This window comes from Pelodiscus sinensis, chromosome 2 (genome assembly GCF_049634645.1).
Source record: "Pelodiscus sinensis isolate JC-2024 chromosome 2, ASM4963464v1, whole genome shotgun sequence".
In the NCBI taxonomy this organism is placed as follows: domain Eukaryota; kingdom Metazoa; phylum Chordata; order Testudines; family Trionychidae; genus Pelodiscus; species Pelodiscus sinensis.
Window position 1 is genome coordinate 166,720,764 of NC_134712.1, and position 21,261 is coordinate 166,742,024.

Here is a 21,261-nt window from a genome sequence, read left to right on the forward strand (position 1 = left end):
TGGCCACCCTGGCAGGCCTGTGCAACCTCCCCTCACATGCCCAGGGAGTGCCGCTGGGTGGTTCCACGACCTTCCCCGGTTCTATGTCTCTCCACCCTCCCCTGGGCAACACCAGGTAAATGTTTTAGTTTAGGACTAAATCAAGGGTTCCCAAACTTTTTGACACGGGGACCAGTAAATCCATTCACGAGCTTTTGGAGGACCGGTAAAATTCATTTGCATATTTGCATATTCAATAAGCAAATGATGAATATTCAAATAAGTTGTTTCTGGTCCTCCCAAAGCCCCCAGTGCCAGTGTTAGCAAAGCTTTTGATAGAGTCACCCACAATATTCTTGCCAGCAAGTTAAGGGAATATGAATTGGATACATGGACTGTAAGATGGATAGAAAGCTGGCTAGATCAGGGTTTCCCAAACTTTTTACTTTAGTTGGAACCTGGATTTTTCAGTACTGTTTTTTGAAGCCCAAAAATATAAACGCACATAAAAAAAAAAAAGAATGAAAAATGAATAAATTTTCAGTGTTTCACCCGACTACATCCTCCACCCAGCCTGGGTCAGGGCTTTGGGGACCCGGCGCCTCATGAGCACTTCAGGAGGCGGGAGCAGGAGCAGATTGTGGGTAGGATATCTGGCTAGGAAGGAGGGTGGACGGAAGGGTAGGGTTGCCAGGTGTCCAGTTTTGTACTGGATAGTCTGGTATTTGAAGGTTTTGTCTGGGAAAGAAATTACCAGACATATAAAATGCCTGGTATTTTCTAATGAGGTACATTTTATTATAATTAGGTGTATTAATCCTTAGCTGCCTGGCTGGTAGATGTGCTCACGCTGTCTGAGTCTACCTGCCAGGCAGTTCACAACTACTCGAGGGAGGGCAGTGGGGGGAGAGGGCAAAATGGAATCTCCAGGCTAATATAGTCTGACAGCTCTGTGGTTGAGGTTGGTTTAAATTTATGAAAAGTGGCCAGCTAAAGTAAACTTCATGTGCTGGTCACAGAGGAGTGACCATTTGATGCCGTTGGCATGGTCTTGTTTAGCCAGACTCACTCATCTGCCAGAGTCTGCATGTGCCCAGATCAGTCCCGCTCCCCCCCTCTTTCTCTCCCCGATCTCCCCAATCCAGCCCTGCTTTCAGCAGCTGGTTCCTCCCCCCACCCCGGACCAATCTCCCCCGGTCAGCCTTGCTCCCCCGATGACCCCCCCCCCTCCCACCAGCCCCGCTGCCCCCATCCAGCCCTGCTTCCGGCAGCTGATTCTCCCGTCCTTCTCCTTCTGATCTCCCCCGGCCAGCTCCCCCTCCCGCCCGTGCATCCCTGGTTCTGCCGCCTGCCCTCTCCGATCTCCGCCACCGGACAGCCCTGCTGCCCCCAACCCTGCTTCCGCTGCCCGCCCGCCCGCCCACATGCCCGGATCTCCACGGGACAGCCCCACTCGCCCAGTCCTGCTTTCATCGCCCGCATCTCCGCGGGACAGACCCGCCACTCCCAGCCCTCCTTTGGCCTCCCATCCGCCCGCTCGGATCTCCACCGGGACAGCTCCACTGCCCCCAGCCCTGCTTTCGCCACCCGCCCACCCGGATCTCCGCAGGAGAGCCCCACCACTTCAAGCCCAGATTTGGCCACCCGCCCACCTGCCCGGATCTCCACCGGGACAGCCCCGCTGCCCCCAGCACTGCTTCCCGGCAGCCGGTTCTTCCCTTCCTCCTCCCAGCCCACACCGCTCTGCTCCCCTCCCGGCAGCCATGCTGAGGCCCGGTATTTTTTTCCCGCAGCCCAGTACCAGGCTGCGGCCCATAGTTTGGGAAAGGCTGGACTAAATCAAGAGTAGGTTCTCTACTTGTGTGTTCCTAAATGAGCTGTTCCAAAAAATAATCACTGAAGGTGTCAAGGAATTACTTGTCTAAATAGTGCCCTCTAGTGAAAATTGTTTCATTGTGTGATTATTACTGTATTAGATTCTGTTACCTCTTACACCTTCCAATTGCTACTGCCATCTAGTCTGCCCCATAGAAAAGGGGCAAAAACTTAACAAAAGACCTGTGCAGGTTAGCACCTGTCGCAGATCTGCCCCTCCCTATAATGTGTTAACCTGTTGAGATCCTTATTCAGTCCATATTACAAATGCAATTCCCCCCCTCTCCTAACATTCACATCTCCAAACCAAATGCTACGAATGACCCACTTCCACTCTGACATGATTAGCTTCATTAACACAAGCAACTTCTTTCTTATATATATACACCTCTGCTTCTGTAACCTCCACTCCAATTAATTCGATGAAGTGGGTTTTGCCCATGAAAGCATAGGCCCCAATAAATCTGTTAGTCTCTAAGGTGCCACAGGATTCCTCATTGTTTCTGCCATATCCAGAGGTTGTATATAGTAATCTTATACAATCTCTTGGTCAAAACCAAAAAGTTGTGTATGTGTCAGTTCTGGTCTGGCATCTAATTACACAAGACATTTACCTATCATCACCCTAAGCACTTTGCTTATAAGTTGTATCCCTTTCCCCCACTCTTAAATCAATTTTTCTGGCAATTATTCAGGCAAACAGCCTTGTCAGTAATTATGCATAGGAATAACTTTCATCATGTGAGCAATGTCATACCCTGTAAAGTAATTATCATCCATAACTATTGGCAGCATCACGGCTTTAAACTGAAAGCTGTTTCGAGCAGAGAGTGCATTTTCCTATAGGTCCTTAATACAACTTCTCTACAACTATAGTACAAATGACTTCTAATAATAAATCCTGACTATCACCATATTAGCATCTCCCAGGGGGTTCAATAGAACTATGGTCATTGAAGAAGGGGACTCTTGAAAGAGATCTCATACTGCCCCCTTAAATAGCACAGAAAATACCTATACATGAAGCAGTGAATGTATCCAGCCTTCCTTGAAAATAATTTTAAAAAGATGCAATGGGAATACAGAAAATGAGGAAAGCTACAGCTTCAATCACCTTTACACAAGAGAAAGGCAAGTACAATTCAGACTAGAAATCTAAAAGATAGAAAACGTTTTAAAATTAATATCCAGGTGATTTACAGGAGGAATTAGTTCTAAGACCAATCAAAAAAATCAAACAAATTTTCATAGAACACAAGCAGATTTTCTCTCATAGACGTGTGAGTTAAAATAGTAATAATAAATCCTAGCAGTTGATTTGAAAGCAATACTCAGTGGTGAGTATTGTCCTTTTAAACATTGCCCCCTACCGTTCAGTAAATGGTTCTTATAAAATGTTCTCATCATCATCAAGTGCTAAACAAGACCATGCCAACGGCATCAAATGGTCACTCCTCTGTGACCAGCACATGAAGTTTACTTTAGCTGGCCACTTTTCATAAACTTAAACCAACCTCAACCACAGAGCTGTCAGACTATATTACCCTTAGAACTCGTTTAAGGTTACTTCATTAGCAATGAAGCCAACTTGTGAGTGAGAACAGACAATCTGGGTCTCAAAAGTGCTCAGAAAGCAGCAGGAATGTTGGGAAATATCACGAAAATTCCAGCACTATGGCAACAGCCAGAGCAACGCTACACAGATTCAATCAGACATGTTTAGATAAGCAACTCAATTTACTAATCAAGAGTTCCAAAATTCCAAAAAGGAGTTAACATTTGGCTTGCCTATGTGTAAACTCTTCACCCATACATGGCCCTGGCTTTCAGTTAAGCTACTTGTCTCAGAAACTATTAACAATTGCTACTTTAAGCACAGCAATCCAAAATTTTAAGAGAGGCAGTATCAAAGCAGTGTACTGCTTTGTGTAAAAGACTGCATTAACTCAAGACTAGTTACAATACCTTTAATTAATTTAGAGTTGCACTTTCATATCTCCTGGTTTGTTTATACTGTCACTTAGTGTATTCTCTTAATGTTTCTATTGTCCCAGGGCCAAATAAAATGACTCTTGTGGTGACTTCTACAGACCTGGGAATAATATTTAATTAATATAGAAGAGAGATAAAATAACCAGGCTGGGGGCACACCTTCCCTCCCCCACCGCTGCAGATTCATACAAGGATATTCCCCTTCATCAGGGAGTGAGGGGAAAGTGTGCAGTTTGCCACACTGTGCACTTTGCTCTCGCTCCCTGACAAGGACAGAAAGGGGAAGAGCATGAATCCCTGGTACAAAATTCAGGAGGGGCGAGGTCCGGCCCCCTGCCCATCCTTACACACAGTTCTTTTAACCCTGCCCAAAGCCTCTCCTCACCCCCCAATTCTGACTTCAGCACCCTCACACACACCTTTCTTAAAGAGCCCCTCCTTAAGCACCCAAGCAATGCTAGGTGAAAGTGCTAGTAAACATATTTTATAGCAGCAAGCTATAGGAAATTCTGTAAAACTTGCACATAACATCTGGCTGAACCAACTACTGTACATGCCTATTCATTTAACACATATAATTTACATTACTAAGACCCTGAGTCTGTTAACTTACAGGCAACTCTGCTCACATGGATAGTCCCATTGACTTCAATGGGATTATCCAAAAGGGTAAAGTTACATGTGAGCTTAAGTAATTGCAGATTTCAGACCTTAATGTAAAATATCTTTTCTCACCACTAACGTTTTAGCAGAATTTTTTTTATAAACAAGGCTTTATGAGAATGGACGTAGTTGAAGAAGATTCCAAATGCATAGATATGTCAGTGCAGCCATCAACTATCAGCCCACTGTTCACAAACAAAATGCAAACGTATTATAAAGAGCAACAAAATAGTTCTTGAAATACCTGAGCAGAAGCACACTGAAGTCAACAGAAACTTTCCATTGAGTTTAACAGACTTTAGATCAGGCTCTAAATTAAAAGTGGCCCTTGCAGAGTCTTTTTTCAGTTCCTTACAACTCTGCCAAACTTTAACCATTTGGGCTGAAGTGTTCTACATTGGGTATTTGCCTCCATCAAAATTATTTTTTAAAGCTTCCACAAAAATGCTTCCACAATGTCCAAGGAAAAGATGGTCAGGGGAGGGGGACCGGTATTGCCATGTAACATACACACAAATTGTATTGCTGAGAATGGCTACCATGTCTTTGCCACAGACTTGAATTGTGGCAAGGCATGGAATCTCCAAAGCACGGACCAGCCCCTCACAGTTTCTATCTATGACTGGATCGCGCAACAGCCATCTCTCCACAGAGCAACTGAGCATGCTCCAGTTTAGGGCTACAGGGGCTGAAGATAAGACTTTCCTTGCAATTATTGGTTGTGGTTATTGTGGGCCAGAGTGAGGCCAAGCACCAGAATCAAGAGTAGGAACTGTGTGTCTCTGGTGCTATCAGTGACCTCAACTTCCTGGCAGTCAGGATGAGGATGGGGCCAACTTCAAATACAGAGAGGATAAGAGGTGGACTAGATGTGGGAAGCAATAGATTGTGACAGGAGTTGAGATGTAGCAGGACTGGGACTAGGAAGCCGGAAGAGAAACAACAGGGAGAAAGGCTAAGAATGGTGCACAAATGAGGAGAGTCTGGAGAGACTGGCACTGACTGAACAAGGATACTAGGTCTAGGAACCAAGCATATGGGGGAGTGTAGTGAGCAGGGGTGGCCGCTCACTGACCCCCAAGGAGAAAGACCCCATCTTTCAGCCTGGGTGGGCCTAGACGGAGCCTGCCCCTTTAATTTCAGAGTCCCAGGGATGGGGCAGGAAGCATAAAAACCCAGGCCAGGAGTTCAGTAGGGGCCCAGCTGGTGGAGGGAGCAGAGGACTACTCTGAGCCTCTCACGCCAGTGGGACCCAAAGGATCTGGCACATGTCGATGACTGGCCAGGAATGGAAGAGACTTTCTTTACCCTATTCCCAAATGCAGCTTATGCAAATCCACCACTGACTGGAAGCCAGGTACAGACCGAGGGGGAGTTCGGAAGTGGCCCAAGGGAAACAGATGATGGTCAGGCTGACCTAATTACTCTTTGACGTGGCTGGCGTGTTGCAGATCAAATTCCCCACTGACCTCAAGGCTGCCACTGCTAGGGCCCTAAGCTGGGACACAGTGGAATAAGGAGGGCCCACGTAACCCCCTGCCACCCACAGACTGGGTGACAGTCTCCCCCTCCCCACTTATGTCAGGAAAATGTTTGCCTGCCCCACCCTGAACCAGAGCCCCGGGCTGAATTGACTTTCGGGAACTGTTTGTTGGCCTGTTCCACCCTGAACCAGGGCCAGGACTGTACTGATATTGGACTAGTGCAGACGTTGTGGCCTGCCCCACCATCTGGACCCACAGCCTGAAAGGGACCACTGGACCATTACTCAATGGCCTGAGCACAAGTCAAGGGCCCAGGATTAAGTGACATTGATTACAGGGAGAATTGAAGAGGGGAGATAGAGCTGACAGGGATGTGGTCTACCTAGAAGAACTGTGGTCCATGTGGTCTACCTAGAAGAACTGAGCTGGCTGATAAGTCCAGTACGAGGACCAGGGTGAGGGGGACATTAAGATTGGAAAAAAACAACCTGAACTAGGCACAATTGCGGAGGGGGGAGAGGGAGTGCTGAATGAGGACTAGAGACACTGGAGAAAGGTAACAAGAGACAGATTGGATGAGAAGTCAGAAGGAAGGAACTGGAACTAGCTGCAGATGAGGCTGGGATTCAGACTGGATGCCCAGAAGACAAGACTCGGATTAACCATACAAGGAGAGTGGGATGAATACATGGAGGAGTCAAGACAGGGACTGGCTATGTGAGGGGAATCAGACTGGGATGGGACAGGGATAGATCCCATGACTTTTGGAGACTGCAGTTGGAGCATGCAAGATTTAAGAAGTGCAGGGGCAAAGTGCAGCTGGAAGCTCAGGAAGAGGTTGCTACAAAAGGAAAAGGGGCAGGAGCTGGAGGATTTTTTGAACAGTGCCAGAAACACATCCATGCTCACGGCACCAAGGAGGAGCCATCAACTGATATCTCTGGCAGGCCATGAAATCAGAGCAGATTTACAGACTGGCCCCCGTGGTTCTTCCTGCAGGTCCTTCTTTGGTATCAGGGCAGGACACGAGAGCAAGGAAGTAGATAGTATGAAACACAAGTGCATACACATTCGCTTGGCGCAGCTCAGAGGCAAACCAGCTGACTCAGGTGGCAGGCTGGGGGATAGCCAGAGGAGAGTAGAGGGAAGCTTGTCGGGAAGGGCCAGATGACAAGTTCCAGAAGACCATGGATGAGGTGTGGGCAGGGAGCACTCTCCTACAACAGTTGCGTGGTTCTCCCTGCAGCTTCAGATCCTTGCACACTCCTTCCTTGGCCCCATAAACTTGCAGGATTTCACCACTGACTCCCTTCTGGCACTAGCCAATATGGCCATCCATCACCCCAGGAGAAAGCAGATGAAAGGAACAAGAGGCAAGTCTGCCCTCATCTCCTGGAACGTACACACGCTAGACAGCTCCATGTGGTCTACCTAGTCCTTATAACCACAGACCAGAAGATCTCCACGTCTAGTGGTACCAGCCAGGACCAACCTCTGACATACATACCAAAGAGCATTCCACCACTTGCATATAAATATGGAAGCTATGTAGCAGGGGTTCCATGAAGAGGTTCCCCTCTCAGCAGCTATTGTGGACCTGGTCACTGAAACTAGCTTCCATATCCTGATAAAAGATCAGCAGGTGAAATCTCTCGAGTGGAGATAACAGAACTGCTGGTCATGTTGGAGCTCTTAGAGGTGGTGGAAGATGACATATGCTGGTTTATCTGCACTGCAAAGGAGTCTCTGCAGGACCTGGAGGTGAAAGGTAAGGACCTGGCTGTGGAGGAAGACCAGCTCCTGGCCACTGGCCCAGAGTTTAACAGACCTGCTTACTCAGCAATATACAAGATCCCCAATTCTGCAACTTCCTGGACATCTCTGCCCCATGCAAGGCACAGTGAATTGCAATGGGGCGCCATGTTCAACAAGTTTGAAGGAGCCACCCTTTACAATCTAGTGTAGCCGGGGATGAGATAAGAGACAAAGCATGATCTCTTGCAGATGTGCAGACCAATGTTCTTCTTATGTCCTTACAACTTCTAAATTTTAATGTGGATTCAATGTTAAGTCCTTGCACTAAATCTCCATTTTTAAGAGAAAAGGCTTTGGCAAAATGATTACTTTACATGGCCTTAACCAGCTGAAGTTGTGCAGAGCACCACCAGCATTATAGGACCCTTAAAAAAAAATCATACAAATTGTCCTCTTGCAGATGCATAGACCAGTGTTATTGCTTCATTGTTGTCTAAGTTTAAACATGGGAAAAGATTGTCAACAGAATACAAGTATCATAAGTATTCTGCACTGATTAGGTCTCAGTTCGAGTACTGTGTGAAGTTCTGAGCACCACCCTTCAAGAAAGATGTGGAGAAACTGGAGAAGGTCCAGAGAAGAGCAACAAAAATGATTAATGGTCTAGAAAACATGACCTATGAAAGAAGACTGAAAAGAACTGGGTTTGTTTAGTTTAGAAAAGAGAACACTGTGAGGGGACAGGATAGCAGTTTTCAAGTCTCTAAAAAGGTGTTAACAAGGAGGAAGAAGAAAAATTGTTCTCCTTGACTTCTGATGATAGGACAAGCAGCAGTGGGCTTAAATTGCAGTGAGGAAGGTTTAGTTTGGACATTAGGAAACACTTCCTAGCTGTCAGGGTGGTAAAACACTGGAATAAATTGTTTAGGGAGGTTGTGGAATCTCCATCACTGGAGATATTTAAGAGCAGGTTGGATAGACATCTGTCAGGGATGATCTAGATCAGCGTTTCCCAAAGTATGGTCCACGGCCCAATACCGGTCCTTAGAAAAAAAATACCGGTCCTTAAAAAAATTCACACACAATCCTATTAATTTGTGTGACGGGGTAGTAGCACCCCGCACTACCGAGTACGGCGGCGTAGCCCTCTTGGGAGAGAGCCCACAGCTGCGGCATCTCTGCCGGGCATGCTCCCGGGCGGCAGGGCAAGATCCGGCGGGCACTAGGATCCAGGGAGAAGGCCAGGCACCCTGTACACCGACACAGAATGCCTGGCACCGGACGCAGCCAGGGGAGCTGATGCCGACCAATAAAGTGCCCGGGATTGGGGCCGGGAGGGGGGAGGGTAGAACAACCCACCAGGCGCCATGCGCACTGACACCGAACACCCAGCACCGGACGCCGCTTTGGAGCCAGCAAAGGCTGATAAAACGACTGGGATTGGGGCTAGGAGTGGGGGCAGAACAACCCGCCAAACAGGTAGGGCCAGCGACACCATTTATTTGCGTATTCATCATTTGCTTAATGAATATGCAAATATGCAAATAAATGTTACTGGTCCTCCAAAAGCTTGTGAATGGGTTTATTGGTCCCCAGTATCAAAAAGCTTGGGAACCACTGATCTAGATGGTACTTGGTCCTGCCATGAGGGCAGGGGACTGGACTTGAAGACCTCTTGAGGCCCCTTCCAGTTCTAGTATTCTATGATTCTATAATCTTGGAGTGATCATAATCCAAAACTGAGGCACTATTGTGACATTACTATTTGTGATCATGGAGTAGTCACACAGAAGGCTAACGTATACTTCTGTTTAAAAATGTGTGTGGTGTCAGCACTGCCAGCTTCCAACTCCACAGCAACACATGGATATTTCTTGGACTGGAAAATAACAGTAAGCTGCCATCTAAACTAGTTTATAAATAAATAGTGAACAAGTGTTAACATTTACTTTGAGCAAAAAATAGCACTGATAGTCTGTAATCAGCTGACTTCTATCTTCATTCCAAATCCTGCTCATAATCAAAAATGCTCATTTCATCAGTTTGTAGCAATGTCCACGTGTAGTCAACTACACGATTAATCAATAAGCCTGTATTATCAGGCGGCAGCAGATGCATGTAGCCTACAGCATTAACGTATAAGCTTTTGCTTGTCAGTTAATTGGTTAATCAACTATACTTTTACATCCCTACATTGAACTCCTCATTTTTGGCCTCACCCTAGAGCCTAGGAGTCCCACAAAATCCACTAGCCCTGGAACCCCAGAATTGTTAATCTTGCCTGAGGCCTTGAATCTCAGGTCTCCCTCTTCCTCCAGGGCTGGAGCACCAGGGAAGTGAGGTGTTTCAGTTGGGGGCCACATCATTGAGGGTTGAAGGGCTTTTGGAGGGGCTTTTTTTCCTTCTCACTTGTGTGGTACCCAACTGATTTTTCTATGGATCAGTGGCCCGTGACCCAAAAAAGGTTCCCCAGCCCTGCTATTAATCAAGACAATGTTGAAACCTTTTTGTGTTGGACAAAATATTTTACTTTATTTAAAAATGAAGCCTGGTCTACAAGCCCCCATTTGGGGCCCAGCAGGCATCGGGCCACAGAAAGGGCGGGGGCGGCATGGATAGAAGGAGAGGCCACAATCCAGCTGCAGCTGACTGAGGGGGGTTGGTGAGCTTAGAGAGCAGGAGGGCACAGACTCCTAGTGTATGTAAAATAAATATCTTAACTGGTTAATGCACTACAAAGTCAACTTCCATGCCCTTTGATATTCACATTTCCACATGATATGCTATGAACTAGACACATCCAGCCTGACTTAGCTTCATTAACACTGGTCCTACAATTCATAGATAACTCCTTTTGCTGTTGTATATACCCTAGATTCTGTAATTTCCACTCCAATTTAACTGATTAAGTGGATTTAGCTCATGACCTAATAAATTTGTTAATCTTTAAGGACACATCTATAATTAACAGACGATTGACATGCCAGAGGTTGATCTTCTGATGTTCGATTTAGCAGGTATAGTATAAACTCCTAAACTGAACTCTGAAGGCAATCCCTGCGAGCTGCAAGGAGTAAGGGAAGCTGATGGGAGCATTTGCTCCCGTCAGCCTCCCATTACGTGGACACAGCCAAGACGCATCTTAAGGTAAGCCAACTCCAGCTACAAGTATTGCATAGCTGGAGTTGCATACCTTAAACTGCCCTTCGTGGCCTAAGGTGCCACAGGATTCCTCATTGTTTTTAAAGTTACAGACTAATATGGCTGCCCCTCTGAGATAGTATGTAGACTTTTATTCCACATCTGATTATTGTGGTGTTTCTTGCACCCCCTCTGCCTCCCGTACTGCCATTGCTAGAGGATTTTAAGAACCGTGGATCTGACACACTATAGCAATGACTATATTGAGCAAATTATCATTAAGAAGTGTGCCCAGTTGCCAACTGCTATCTTCCCTACACCAGCTTTCAGGATACACAGAAAATGTCAGTCTCCAGAAATATTACTCCATTAATCTAAATGAGCATAAATGAAATAGGAACGTTTCTATAAAATGGCATGCCTTCTGTTGCAGAATTTTGGGAAGAATAAATTAAATTATGAGCCTTCAAACACATCTGCAAAGTTAAAATACCTGTTATTGAACAGTACACGATGTGAGGAGCAATCTTGCTAATGTCTTCATACCCCAGGCCCATTTCAGCCAGTTTCCCAGGGACATAGTTTTCCACAAAAACATCAGACACAGCTGCAAGCTGAAAGAAAAGACAAAGATGAGTCAGACTTCTTAATCAACTTCTGAAAGTTCAACAAGTTCCCCACATAACTTAATTTAAAATTTCAGTAAACATGATAGTTCCTGGCTTTCCTTCAGTACAGAAGTCACAAGGTAATTGTGACTGGTTTAAATAACCTTTGTATTCTGAACAAATGGCTTCTCTACTCTGATCTGTTACATACTATAAGTATTGTATGCCTAGGAATGGATTCAGTATTAAAATACTGAATGTGCTATCTATGTTGTTATATGGTGTAAACATGTCAATTAGCCAAGAGCAGTCTACATTTAACAGGACAAATACTGGCATTTTTGTGTCTTTCCTAATTTTGGGAATGAGTAGGGAGAAGAGGAAGAACCCTTCATCCCTTGCAGGTTTTTTTCTGTGGCAGAAACTGATACTTTTGGCAACAGTGATTTTAATTTCCAAACTATCAGTTTCACATATAGTATCTTTTAATAGGTTTCATGACCCCAGTGCTGTCTTAACAACTATCTGATCATGTTACATGAAAATCCTAAAGGCAGCTTCAGGAATAGAACATCCAGCCCCAGAGCCTGACTTTCTGTACTATGGCAGAAATGACAATGCTTATAAACAATGTGAAAGGATGCAGCTGCTTTCTAAACCTGGAAAACTCCAGGTCAGCGGACTGTTTCTCAAGATAGCAAACAAAAGACTACCACTGTTTTCTCAGGTGTATCTGTTTCTTATTCTCTGCAACTAAAGCTTTTAATCTGGATATATTCTCAATATGCCTTTTTAGTCAACCCCAAGGCTCTTGCCAAGAAAAAGCAACTTAAAGATACAGAGATACTCTTATTATTTTCACCTGTTCAGTGAGGGGGAGAAGGTGAGATTTAATACATGTGAATACTCAAAAGTTAATCCTTGGATTTCAGCATTTCCTTTATACTTTATATATTTCCACATAAAGAAGCCTTGCACCAATTTAACTAAAAGTGATTATTGCTAGCTTGTCTACACATAAATTGTATCAATTTATCTTAAATCCATTTAGTTAACGGTGTAATTTTTGTGTGTGGATATAGGTTTAAAATGAGTTAAAAAATTTTATACAGATTTAGCTTATGCATGTAAATGTACTAACATAAATTACACAGTAAGCCAAGTTTAAATGAATACATCAACATCCACCCTGAGCTTCATCAGGTAAATCAGAATTTAAAAAAAAAAAAAAATCACATATTTATATTTAAACCACTACATGTACGCTTATAGACCAACCTTAAATCAGTCTGAATTCACACCTTTTATTTTAGTGTCAGTTTTTATGTAAACTAACCCTCTGTTGTATAATATAGGAAATATCTTCTCTTTAGGTATTCTCTGGTTTGGAAAAGGTCTGATCCAAAGCATACTGAAAGCAATTAAAAGACTGCTATTGGTTTTAATGGATTTTGAATCAGAGCCTAAATCATATCTTTATTCATCCCCACAAATGAAAAGCTATATCTGGACATATTTATAAATGGTTAGGTCATGCAAAGTTAATTATGAACCTCTGGAGAAACAGGTTAATACCTAAGAAGATGGTGATGGTCATTTTAAGGAATTTGAGAAACAATCCACTGACATGTACATATATACACATACATTAATTAAGCACAGGCTTTGTGCAAAAGTGGACTGTTTTAGATTATTTCAAGTTGACCAGAGTCATACTTCCTGGAGCTATCATGTATCTGGCTGATTACTATGTACAGTACACTGGAACTGTTTCCATAAACTAGTGTCATCATATCAGCAATCACAACCATTATTGTTCTAGCATGTAGGCTGTTTTACTGTATCTAAAGCCAAAGAACAAGTCAAGCCAACAAACATTTAACCTCTCATTTAACTGATTCTCATTCAGACAACAAGGCATGTAACTGATGAATGATTGGATTGGCTGCAAGGTGGAGATACTAATAACATCCAAGATATTCTATAAGTTCAACATAAGGTAAAAGAGTATTTTAATGTCATGGAGTATCAAGAAAATCTAGGTCTACAATGTGACAGACTTAAAATTATTACCGTCTTTTGATGAATCATCTCTAGATTTTTAATAAAAAAAATTTAATGGGGAAGGTTGACAGTTGTTTAATTCACCATTCCACATACTATTTTGTGGAAGCTATAAAAAAGTGTGTGACTGGCATTAGAGGAATCCTGTTTCTCAGAAACGGAACAAGGGAGAGCCAGGGTTCCACAGAATTAGCGTCACAAGCCCGCAAGAAGGTAGGCCCATATCCCTCCAATATCTTTGCACAGGCTAGCAGAGCCAGTCCGGTAAGATGAGGCGCATACTTTAAACAATCTTGAATGGCATTTTCACACTCAGGATCTTAATTGGTTGTTGCCTACTCCTTTTTACCCACACACAAATGCATCTCACCAGGGTTTGGTTGTACTTCAGACTTAAGCTGGCTGATCCAGCCGGTATACAGGCAAGAGCTCAGGATCACTCATTTTGTAGTGTGGTTGTAGGCTAAATTTTTCAATTGCTGATAGCCCTCCAATGCTTTCCCCTATAGTTTCCTCCCCCTCTCAACCCAAAGTACCCAGAAAGAGAGACAAGTTATCCCACAAGGTAAGAGTCACAACAACTCAGTGTACAGCAGCACAAAGTACCATGGGAAATACCTCCAGGGGAATGCAGCATTAGCAAGCCCACAGTAATTCAGGTTTGGCTTTGCAATGCGGATGCTAACACCTGAGCTAGATTAAGGCTGATTACCTGAAAAAAAATCAGCCAGGTCCCGTACCACACACGTGAGAAGCAAAAGAAAAAAAATCCTCACTGGTGTGGCCCCCGTCTGAGAAGGAGAAAGACATTTCCCTCACACATCAGAGCCTAGTGGGACCCAGATTAGTAGATTTTGTGTGCTCCGGCCCCGTGGAGAAGAGTAGGGAGGGGCTGGAGCACCAGTGCAGGCTCCCCAGTGCTGGGGGGAGCCCTAAGCCTTGAAAGCCAGATCCAGGCAAGCCGGGGGCCACATCCGGCCCCTAGATCTTAGGTTTGCCACCCCTGTGTTAACTCAGCAGTGAAGACATACACTAAGGGTGCAGCACTGGTTATACTCTTCCGAGCTCTAGGGCTTGGTCTCACCCTGATGCCTTGCTGGTGCAATCAGAACATCATAACTCCCAAAACTGGGCTGAGACTTAACATCAATGTAATTCCACTACTCATGCCCCCACGTTAGACCTCTGAATACTTAGTCTGGTTCTCTTACTGTGGTGTCCAGCAATGAATGGGAACAAAAAAGCACATGCTCTGGAATTGTACTTAATACAGCTAGTACACTATTTTGTTCAACTTTTTAATCTCAGAAAACGTTGTGATACGAATACAAAAACATAGATTGTTTCTGTTTCGCTCTCATAATTACACTAGCTATTTGGAAAACACCAATATTAAAAACAGACACTATTTTATTTAAAGAAGAATTTTTTTAGAAAGTAAGACTGCCAATTTATTCTTTTGGGGGAGAGCTTTTAAAAGAATTCCATAAAGATAACTTGTACCTCACTGTGTCTATCAATTTCTCTTCTCTGATATAGACATCAATGTGTGGGATAGCTCTGCTAAATTCAGACAGAGACAGCTAGAGATGTCAGGCTAGGACAGCAGAAGAGAAAAGGGCCTCCCCATTAACTTCCTGTCAGAGAGTTCTCCCAAAACTACTGTAACTAATACACATTTTAATGTAAGAATCACTATAAAATTATTTATAATAAATGCACAGCAGGAATATATTCTATAGACTTAACCTCTCATGAATTTTGATGAATTGATAAATATGACTGCAAAAATATATGCAGACATATCAACACAAAAGGGTGATAAGATATCAGATAAATAGACTTATTACTTTTAGAAGAATGGAAATGACAGCTAACTCACTACTGAGCAGTTCAGCCATTTATCCATCACGTACTTAGGAAGCAGCAAGTAGTAACAGAAAATATTAGAAAGGGCAAGTGGAGATATAAACTAAGTAAACTAACAAAGAGCAGCATGAGTTACTGGGACACCAAAGGGTGAATACCTTGTGACTAATTATGTGAGATCGGGCTTTTTTCTGTATATTATCCCAGATAAGTCTCAGAATTCAGCACGGAGCATGCCAGATGTATTGACCACTAAGGTAACTGCCGGTTATAAATCTGCCACTAAAGAAAACAAGTATCTATACATGCACACCCATTTGGCCACCTTCAGAACCCATCTTCTGGTTCCAGTTTAGATCCAGCTAGGATAAATCTGGAAGATTTTAGCACCATATAATCCAAAACAACCAACCTTTTAGCCTCAGACTATAAATTTTTCCTAAATATAGTTTAGAACCAAAATATACCTCCTTAGCCCATCTCTACTGATATAACACCAGAGCTTTGGTTATCATTGACCGGGAGAGAAAAGTTGCATCTGCCATAAAAGATGGATGCTATGGGAAACTAGTCAGCAAGGCCTATTTGCTTGCTTTTTAAATCTGAGGTGGAGGAATATTCAAATACTGAATTTGCTTTTTTATTTCTTCTCTATTAAGTTTGATTTTGGGGAATAGGGATGTTGGGGTTTATTTTTTGATCTTCTTGTTTTGATTTTTGAGAGGAAGAAATCAGTCTTCGCTGGAATGATTGGTCTCTTTCATTTCCAAAGCCAGGACTCTGTTATCAATTTCAAGCATCTAAACTAGTGGTTGGTTCTCCCAAATCATGACCTGCCTATTAAGGCACCTGGTTTTTGAAGACTGTTCCAATTCAGACCTATTTACTTCATCAACTACAGCACTGAGAGGAAAATCTACACTTTTTTGCTGCTGCTAGGAAACTGTTTGCGTGTAGGAACTTGTCTGGCTTCCTCAAACTAGAGTTCCCAGGCCAAGAGAGGCAGGATGACTAAAGAATGCAGTTGAAATACGCCGGAGGAAAAAACCTGGTTTGGGGAGACCTATTTAAAGTTGTCAGATTCCTTCAAGGGATGATGAATCCACAGACAAGTAGGACACTAAAAAGGATAAAACCACGTTTCCTGAACATATGATTGTTAGCTTTTTTAGTGTTTCCTAGCATTCCTTCTATTTTCTAGATATTTTGTGGACCTTATCTGAAGAATAATCAATTAGTATTGAGGTAGATGGGACGAAATGAGCCCCACGTGTCTTTTTTTAAGCTTTTGGCCTTTCAGTAAAATTATTACTGGGGATCTCAGGAATGATCAATATTTCACCCTAACTGCTCTCTAGACAACAGAGTCACTTGGAGTTTGCCTATATTAGAGAAAAGTGGTCAAGGTAAAGTTAGGGGTCATCCTCATGCTGCCATCACCTGTGTTTACCTAAGGAAAATTACTGTAGTTAAGTTGGGGTTATTTAACATGTTTAGCTACCTCGCCCTAAGCTAATCTTGATAAACCCTGGAACAGGAAGAAACACCACTGTCATAGTCATCAACTGCAGTTCTTGAGAGAAGAGGAAGAAGTGCAAAGACCTCTCTCTTATGCAATTTGATGGATTTCCTGCCCTGCCACTTGTTACTTAAAGAGTTTGCCCTGTTTCCTAGAATCTGTGCATTTCTTGGCAGATGGCTGCAGCTATTATGACTACTAGTTAAACTCTCTGCTAACTCACTAACAGTCCTAACAAATTTTTGCTAGTGCCAGAGCTGTCGCCTGGGGCTGGGGAACAAAAGAGTCAGTTGTCCCAAGACCCAGCAATTAACAACAGCCTAGAGCCCTTTAAATTGCTGTCAGAGTCCCATGCCACACGCTCTGGGTGGTGCTGAAAGCTGGCTGCCCTTAGCCCTGCCTAGGGTTGCCAGATGGTTGAAACAAAAATACCGAACACCCCCCCCCCCCAACAAAAATGGGAAAAATTCTGTTGAAGGGGGGAAAAAAAGGAGGGGGAGGGGATACCAAAGTTGTTGAGAAAAGAGAAAAAAAAAAAGGACCATGTCCCCTTTAAGAGTGAGAGCACTAAGACCCAGGGGAAGCATTGCTTCCCCTAGGTCTTTTGGCCGGCAGCCTTGGGGAACCAGGTAAGCATGAGGGCTGGGGTCGGGCGGCTGGGGGTGAGCTCAGGGAGGGAAGAGGCTGGGCGCTGAGTGTTTGTAGGATTGCCAGGTGCCCAGCATTTTCGCCTCCTGGCCAAGGAAAAATTCAGAAAATATCAGACATCTCAGGTATCCGGTATTCCCTGAATTTTTTTACCGGACAGGAGGCAAAAATACCAGACTGTCCAGGTGAATACCGGACACCTGGCAAACCTAGTACCTGCCCCTTCCACTCAAAGGTCCCGCCACACATTCACATGTGCCAACCTTCCCACATGTTTCTGTTGAGGTGCTAGGTGCTGATAATGTGGGATGGCAGATGGTGGGAGGGAAGTGTCTGCTTCAGCTTGGGATTTGGCTAACTTCTGGCTCTGGTGAGCAAAAACAGGTACTCAAGCCTTGAGGAGGAATGGGAATCTGCACTGCCACTATTTTTAAAATCACCAGCCATCCAAGGTCTTTGAAGAGTGGAAAAAAACTTCATGCTGCAGGGGGAAGGGCATCAGTAAAAATGTAGAAGGCGGCAAAATAATACATATTAGAAATAGAGAAGCAGCAATAAAAAGATTTCACTTTTGAACTCCCAGTAAATGTTAAACAGGAAAACCCTCTACCAGTTTCTAAACCAGAAGTATTTGACAGGAAGCTCATGCTAGATTTTTTTTTACTCCAACTTATCCTGACCCTCAGCTCCAGTTGCCTTAACCTCTTTTCTGAAGTGGACCAGTGGACAGTCCACTTAGTGCATCAGTTTACATTTTTCCAAGATATGTATTTCTAAAAATCAAATACCAACAGTTAATAGCAAAATTAAAGTTACTGGTATGATAGAAATCATTCTTTTATATACTAATTTAGGCATGATTATTTAAGCTAAAATACATCCATTTTATATTAAGCAAAATTATTTTAATTGCATCATTTTTCCAAACCATCCATGGTTGGAAACCTATGAAGTTAAAGAACAATCAATATTTCAGTTCTATTATGAAGTGTCTCTATGAAAATTACACTATAGGATTCTTGGTTTAAGGACTCCAAATAATTTCCATATTAAGTGCACTCACTTCTGCATAAACAAAAACAAACAAAAAACAAAAAAAACAAGGAATCTGTCATTATAAAAATCATTGCCAGCAAAAAAAAACAAAGCTGCTCGTTGCTCTTTGGTCCTGCAGGGTTAACAGAGGTAACAAGCAGCAAATCTTTTCTGTCACTATATTAAATAGGTGAGACATAAATAAGGAATAGCTCTATTGAATATAAACATTCTTTTTATATAATTTCTTTTCAGAGTTAAACCACATTTTAAGTTCTAAAATGAAAAACTGAAAGAGACACAGAACAGACATATGAAGCCTAAGCTGGCAACTCAACAAACGCTGTGGTAGCTTTGCTATTCAGCGGCTCTGACCAAGGGTAAACACGTGAAAAACACTTCACATGGTGAAGCCCAAGCCTGCTCCCACAAACTTAATTGGCCCTGGTGAGCAAAGTAGACATATGCAAATATTTGTTATATAAATACAACAATAAATATAAAGAGAAAGAGATGGATCACCATTCCTAATACAGTGAAATATTCAAAAAGAACTATTTTTCCCCATAAAAGCTTTTCCTCTAAGCACTATAAACGGAGGAGCAATTTCTCATTGCAATGCACTGAAACAATTTGGAACTTCATTTGACTTCACTTTAAAGTAGATTTCATACTATCCAAACTCACTGTCACTGAGCTGCACTGGATATTGAGTCATGTAGATAAACGTTTAAGTGTATAAAAGAAAATCAGCTGTATTGCTATTTAACACTAACTATATCAGTGATATACATAAATCATTAAAATCAGTGTTATATAGTTAATCAGCCATTGTATTAATATTTATTCTTTGCTATTACACCAAAGACAATGCAAAATGCATGATTTACATTATACCAGCACATACCTCTCTGATTATCTTTGCTCCTTTTGGATTTTTCATATTGACAGCTATACTCTGGTAACAAAAAAATACAATATTTTTAGTTACATGGAAGTCCCTGTGTCACCCTGTTACCTTTTTCCAAAAGTAACAAATTATACATCCTTAATTGTTCAAAATATTCATTCTGGTTCTTTCAAAGAACTGTTTAGTTTCATATTGCAATTTAATGCAATTTTAATCTGACCACCTTTACTTACAATAAGGATTCCATAATTGTGAACAATTGTATTTAGGGTTTGTATCCTCTTTGTAAAGCATGGTTAAGAAAAACTAGACAATTAGAATTCTTGCTTTTTTAGTTACTGGATTATCCTGAATTGTCACAGTTACCAGATTAGACAAAAAACTTGCTTCTGGTTCACTATAATCCAGTCTCTAGCACTGTTACAAATATTACCTAAAGAACTTAAAAGGGTTATAAAGTTTGGTCTGAGTTCTTTGTTATATGGGGAAAAAATTAATCACAATTCACTGTAGCGGAGTTTCTGTTTACCTTTTTATTTCGATTTACACTGAGAAAATAAACACTTTCTGTTCCAACAAAAGGTGGTCCCCAGGTTCTTGTATCATCACCAACGCCTGAAAATAAGAGTCACATATTTGTATCTGTCCAGTATGATACTGTACCAAATATACTGACAAATATGCAGAAAATGAACACAATGTTCTTCTCCCAGTTTACCTTTAAAATGGCTTAAGAAACAGTTAGGACAGCCAAAACATCACCTTTAATCACCATTGATAGGCAATGGTTTAGTATCATACATATTTTAAATATTTTTCATTATCTGTGTAAAGAAAAACTCCTAAACCCAATTAAGCAAAACAGACTTGTTTTTGCCACTGCTGTGACTATTTGAAAAATACTGTTGTTGTATTAAAAAAATGAAACAAATGAAAAAGGATTATATGAATATAAAAACAGTTCACTTCAAAATGAATATTAACTCTTAACATGCTTTAAATAAATAATAAGAATTTAAATAGGACTGTGTTGCACTGGGCTGGCAATCCAGTACCTCTTTTAATTGGACCTCTTGTCCTTCGCACTCCCAATTTCATCAAAAAATAAGAACATCAATATCTAGCCTTATGATTGTGAAGAAAACCTTCACATTGTGAAGAAAGCATAACCAGTGTTATAATGAGCTTGCAAACAGCCTGAAATATTTCTGGAAAGAACCAATTGTCCTGCTTATCTGTTGCTTAGATGTCCAATCACAATAATTTAAATGCCAACAATATTAACTATTTCATGGGTAACCAAAACGTATTAAAAAAAGGAAGGGATGATCATAGGACGAAAATATGCATAATCTACTGTGAGTGACATTTTATGTTGATGACACAAGTTTGAGATGCTTACACGAGTATCACTTTTTTCCCCAGCAAGAAGAATAAAAACCAGGGGGAATGCTAAGTCTTATCAAGAGGGACTGGGATAAGCCTGAAAAGCCCAGCAAGACATCCAACACCCCAAAAACCCACATTCCCTCAGAGTAATGGGAACCTGGTCTCCTTTGACAGTGCATGAGAGACCAGGCAGCTTCCTCTCTCATTCCAGTGGCTGCTGCTCCTTCCTCTACCAGAGGATGTCTGGAGCGTCAAGCAGGTATCGCTGCCCCTGTTATGCCTGGATTTAATTTGCAAGCCCTTCTTCAATCATGAGTGCTAAAAACATAC

At 42.5% G+C, this 21,261-nt stretch overlaps 1 protein-coding gene across 3 annotated transcripts in view; it reads right to left on the reverse strand.

Annotated features, from left to right (window-relative positions):
• SUGCT (succinyl-CoA:glutarate-CoA transferase) overlaps window positions 1–21,261 on the reverse strand; it is a 473,567-nt gene that overhangs the window by 434,390 nt on the left and 17,916 nt on the right. For all 3 annotated transcript variants that reach the window (XM_075921728.1, XM_006124080.3, XM_006124079.2), the window contains exons 4-6: window positions 20,072–20,157; window positions 19,540–19,590; window positions 11,383–11,503 (exon numbers count right to left, since the gene is read on the reverse strand). In XM_075921728.1, coding sequence (XP_075777843.1) covers window positions 11,383–11,503; window positions 19,540–19,590; window positions 20,072–20,157 — 258 coding nt within the window. The remainder of the gene's footprint in view (window positions 1–11,382; window positions 11,504–19,539; window positions 19,591–20,071; window positions 20,158–21,261) is intronic.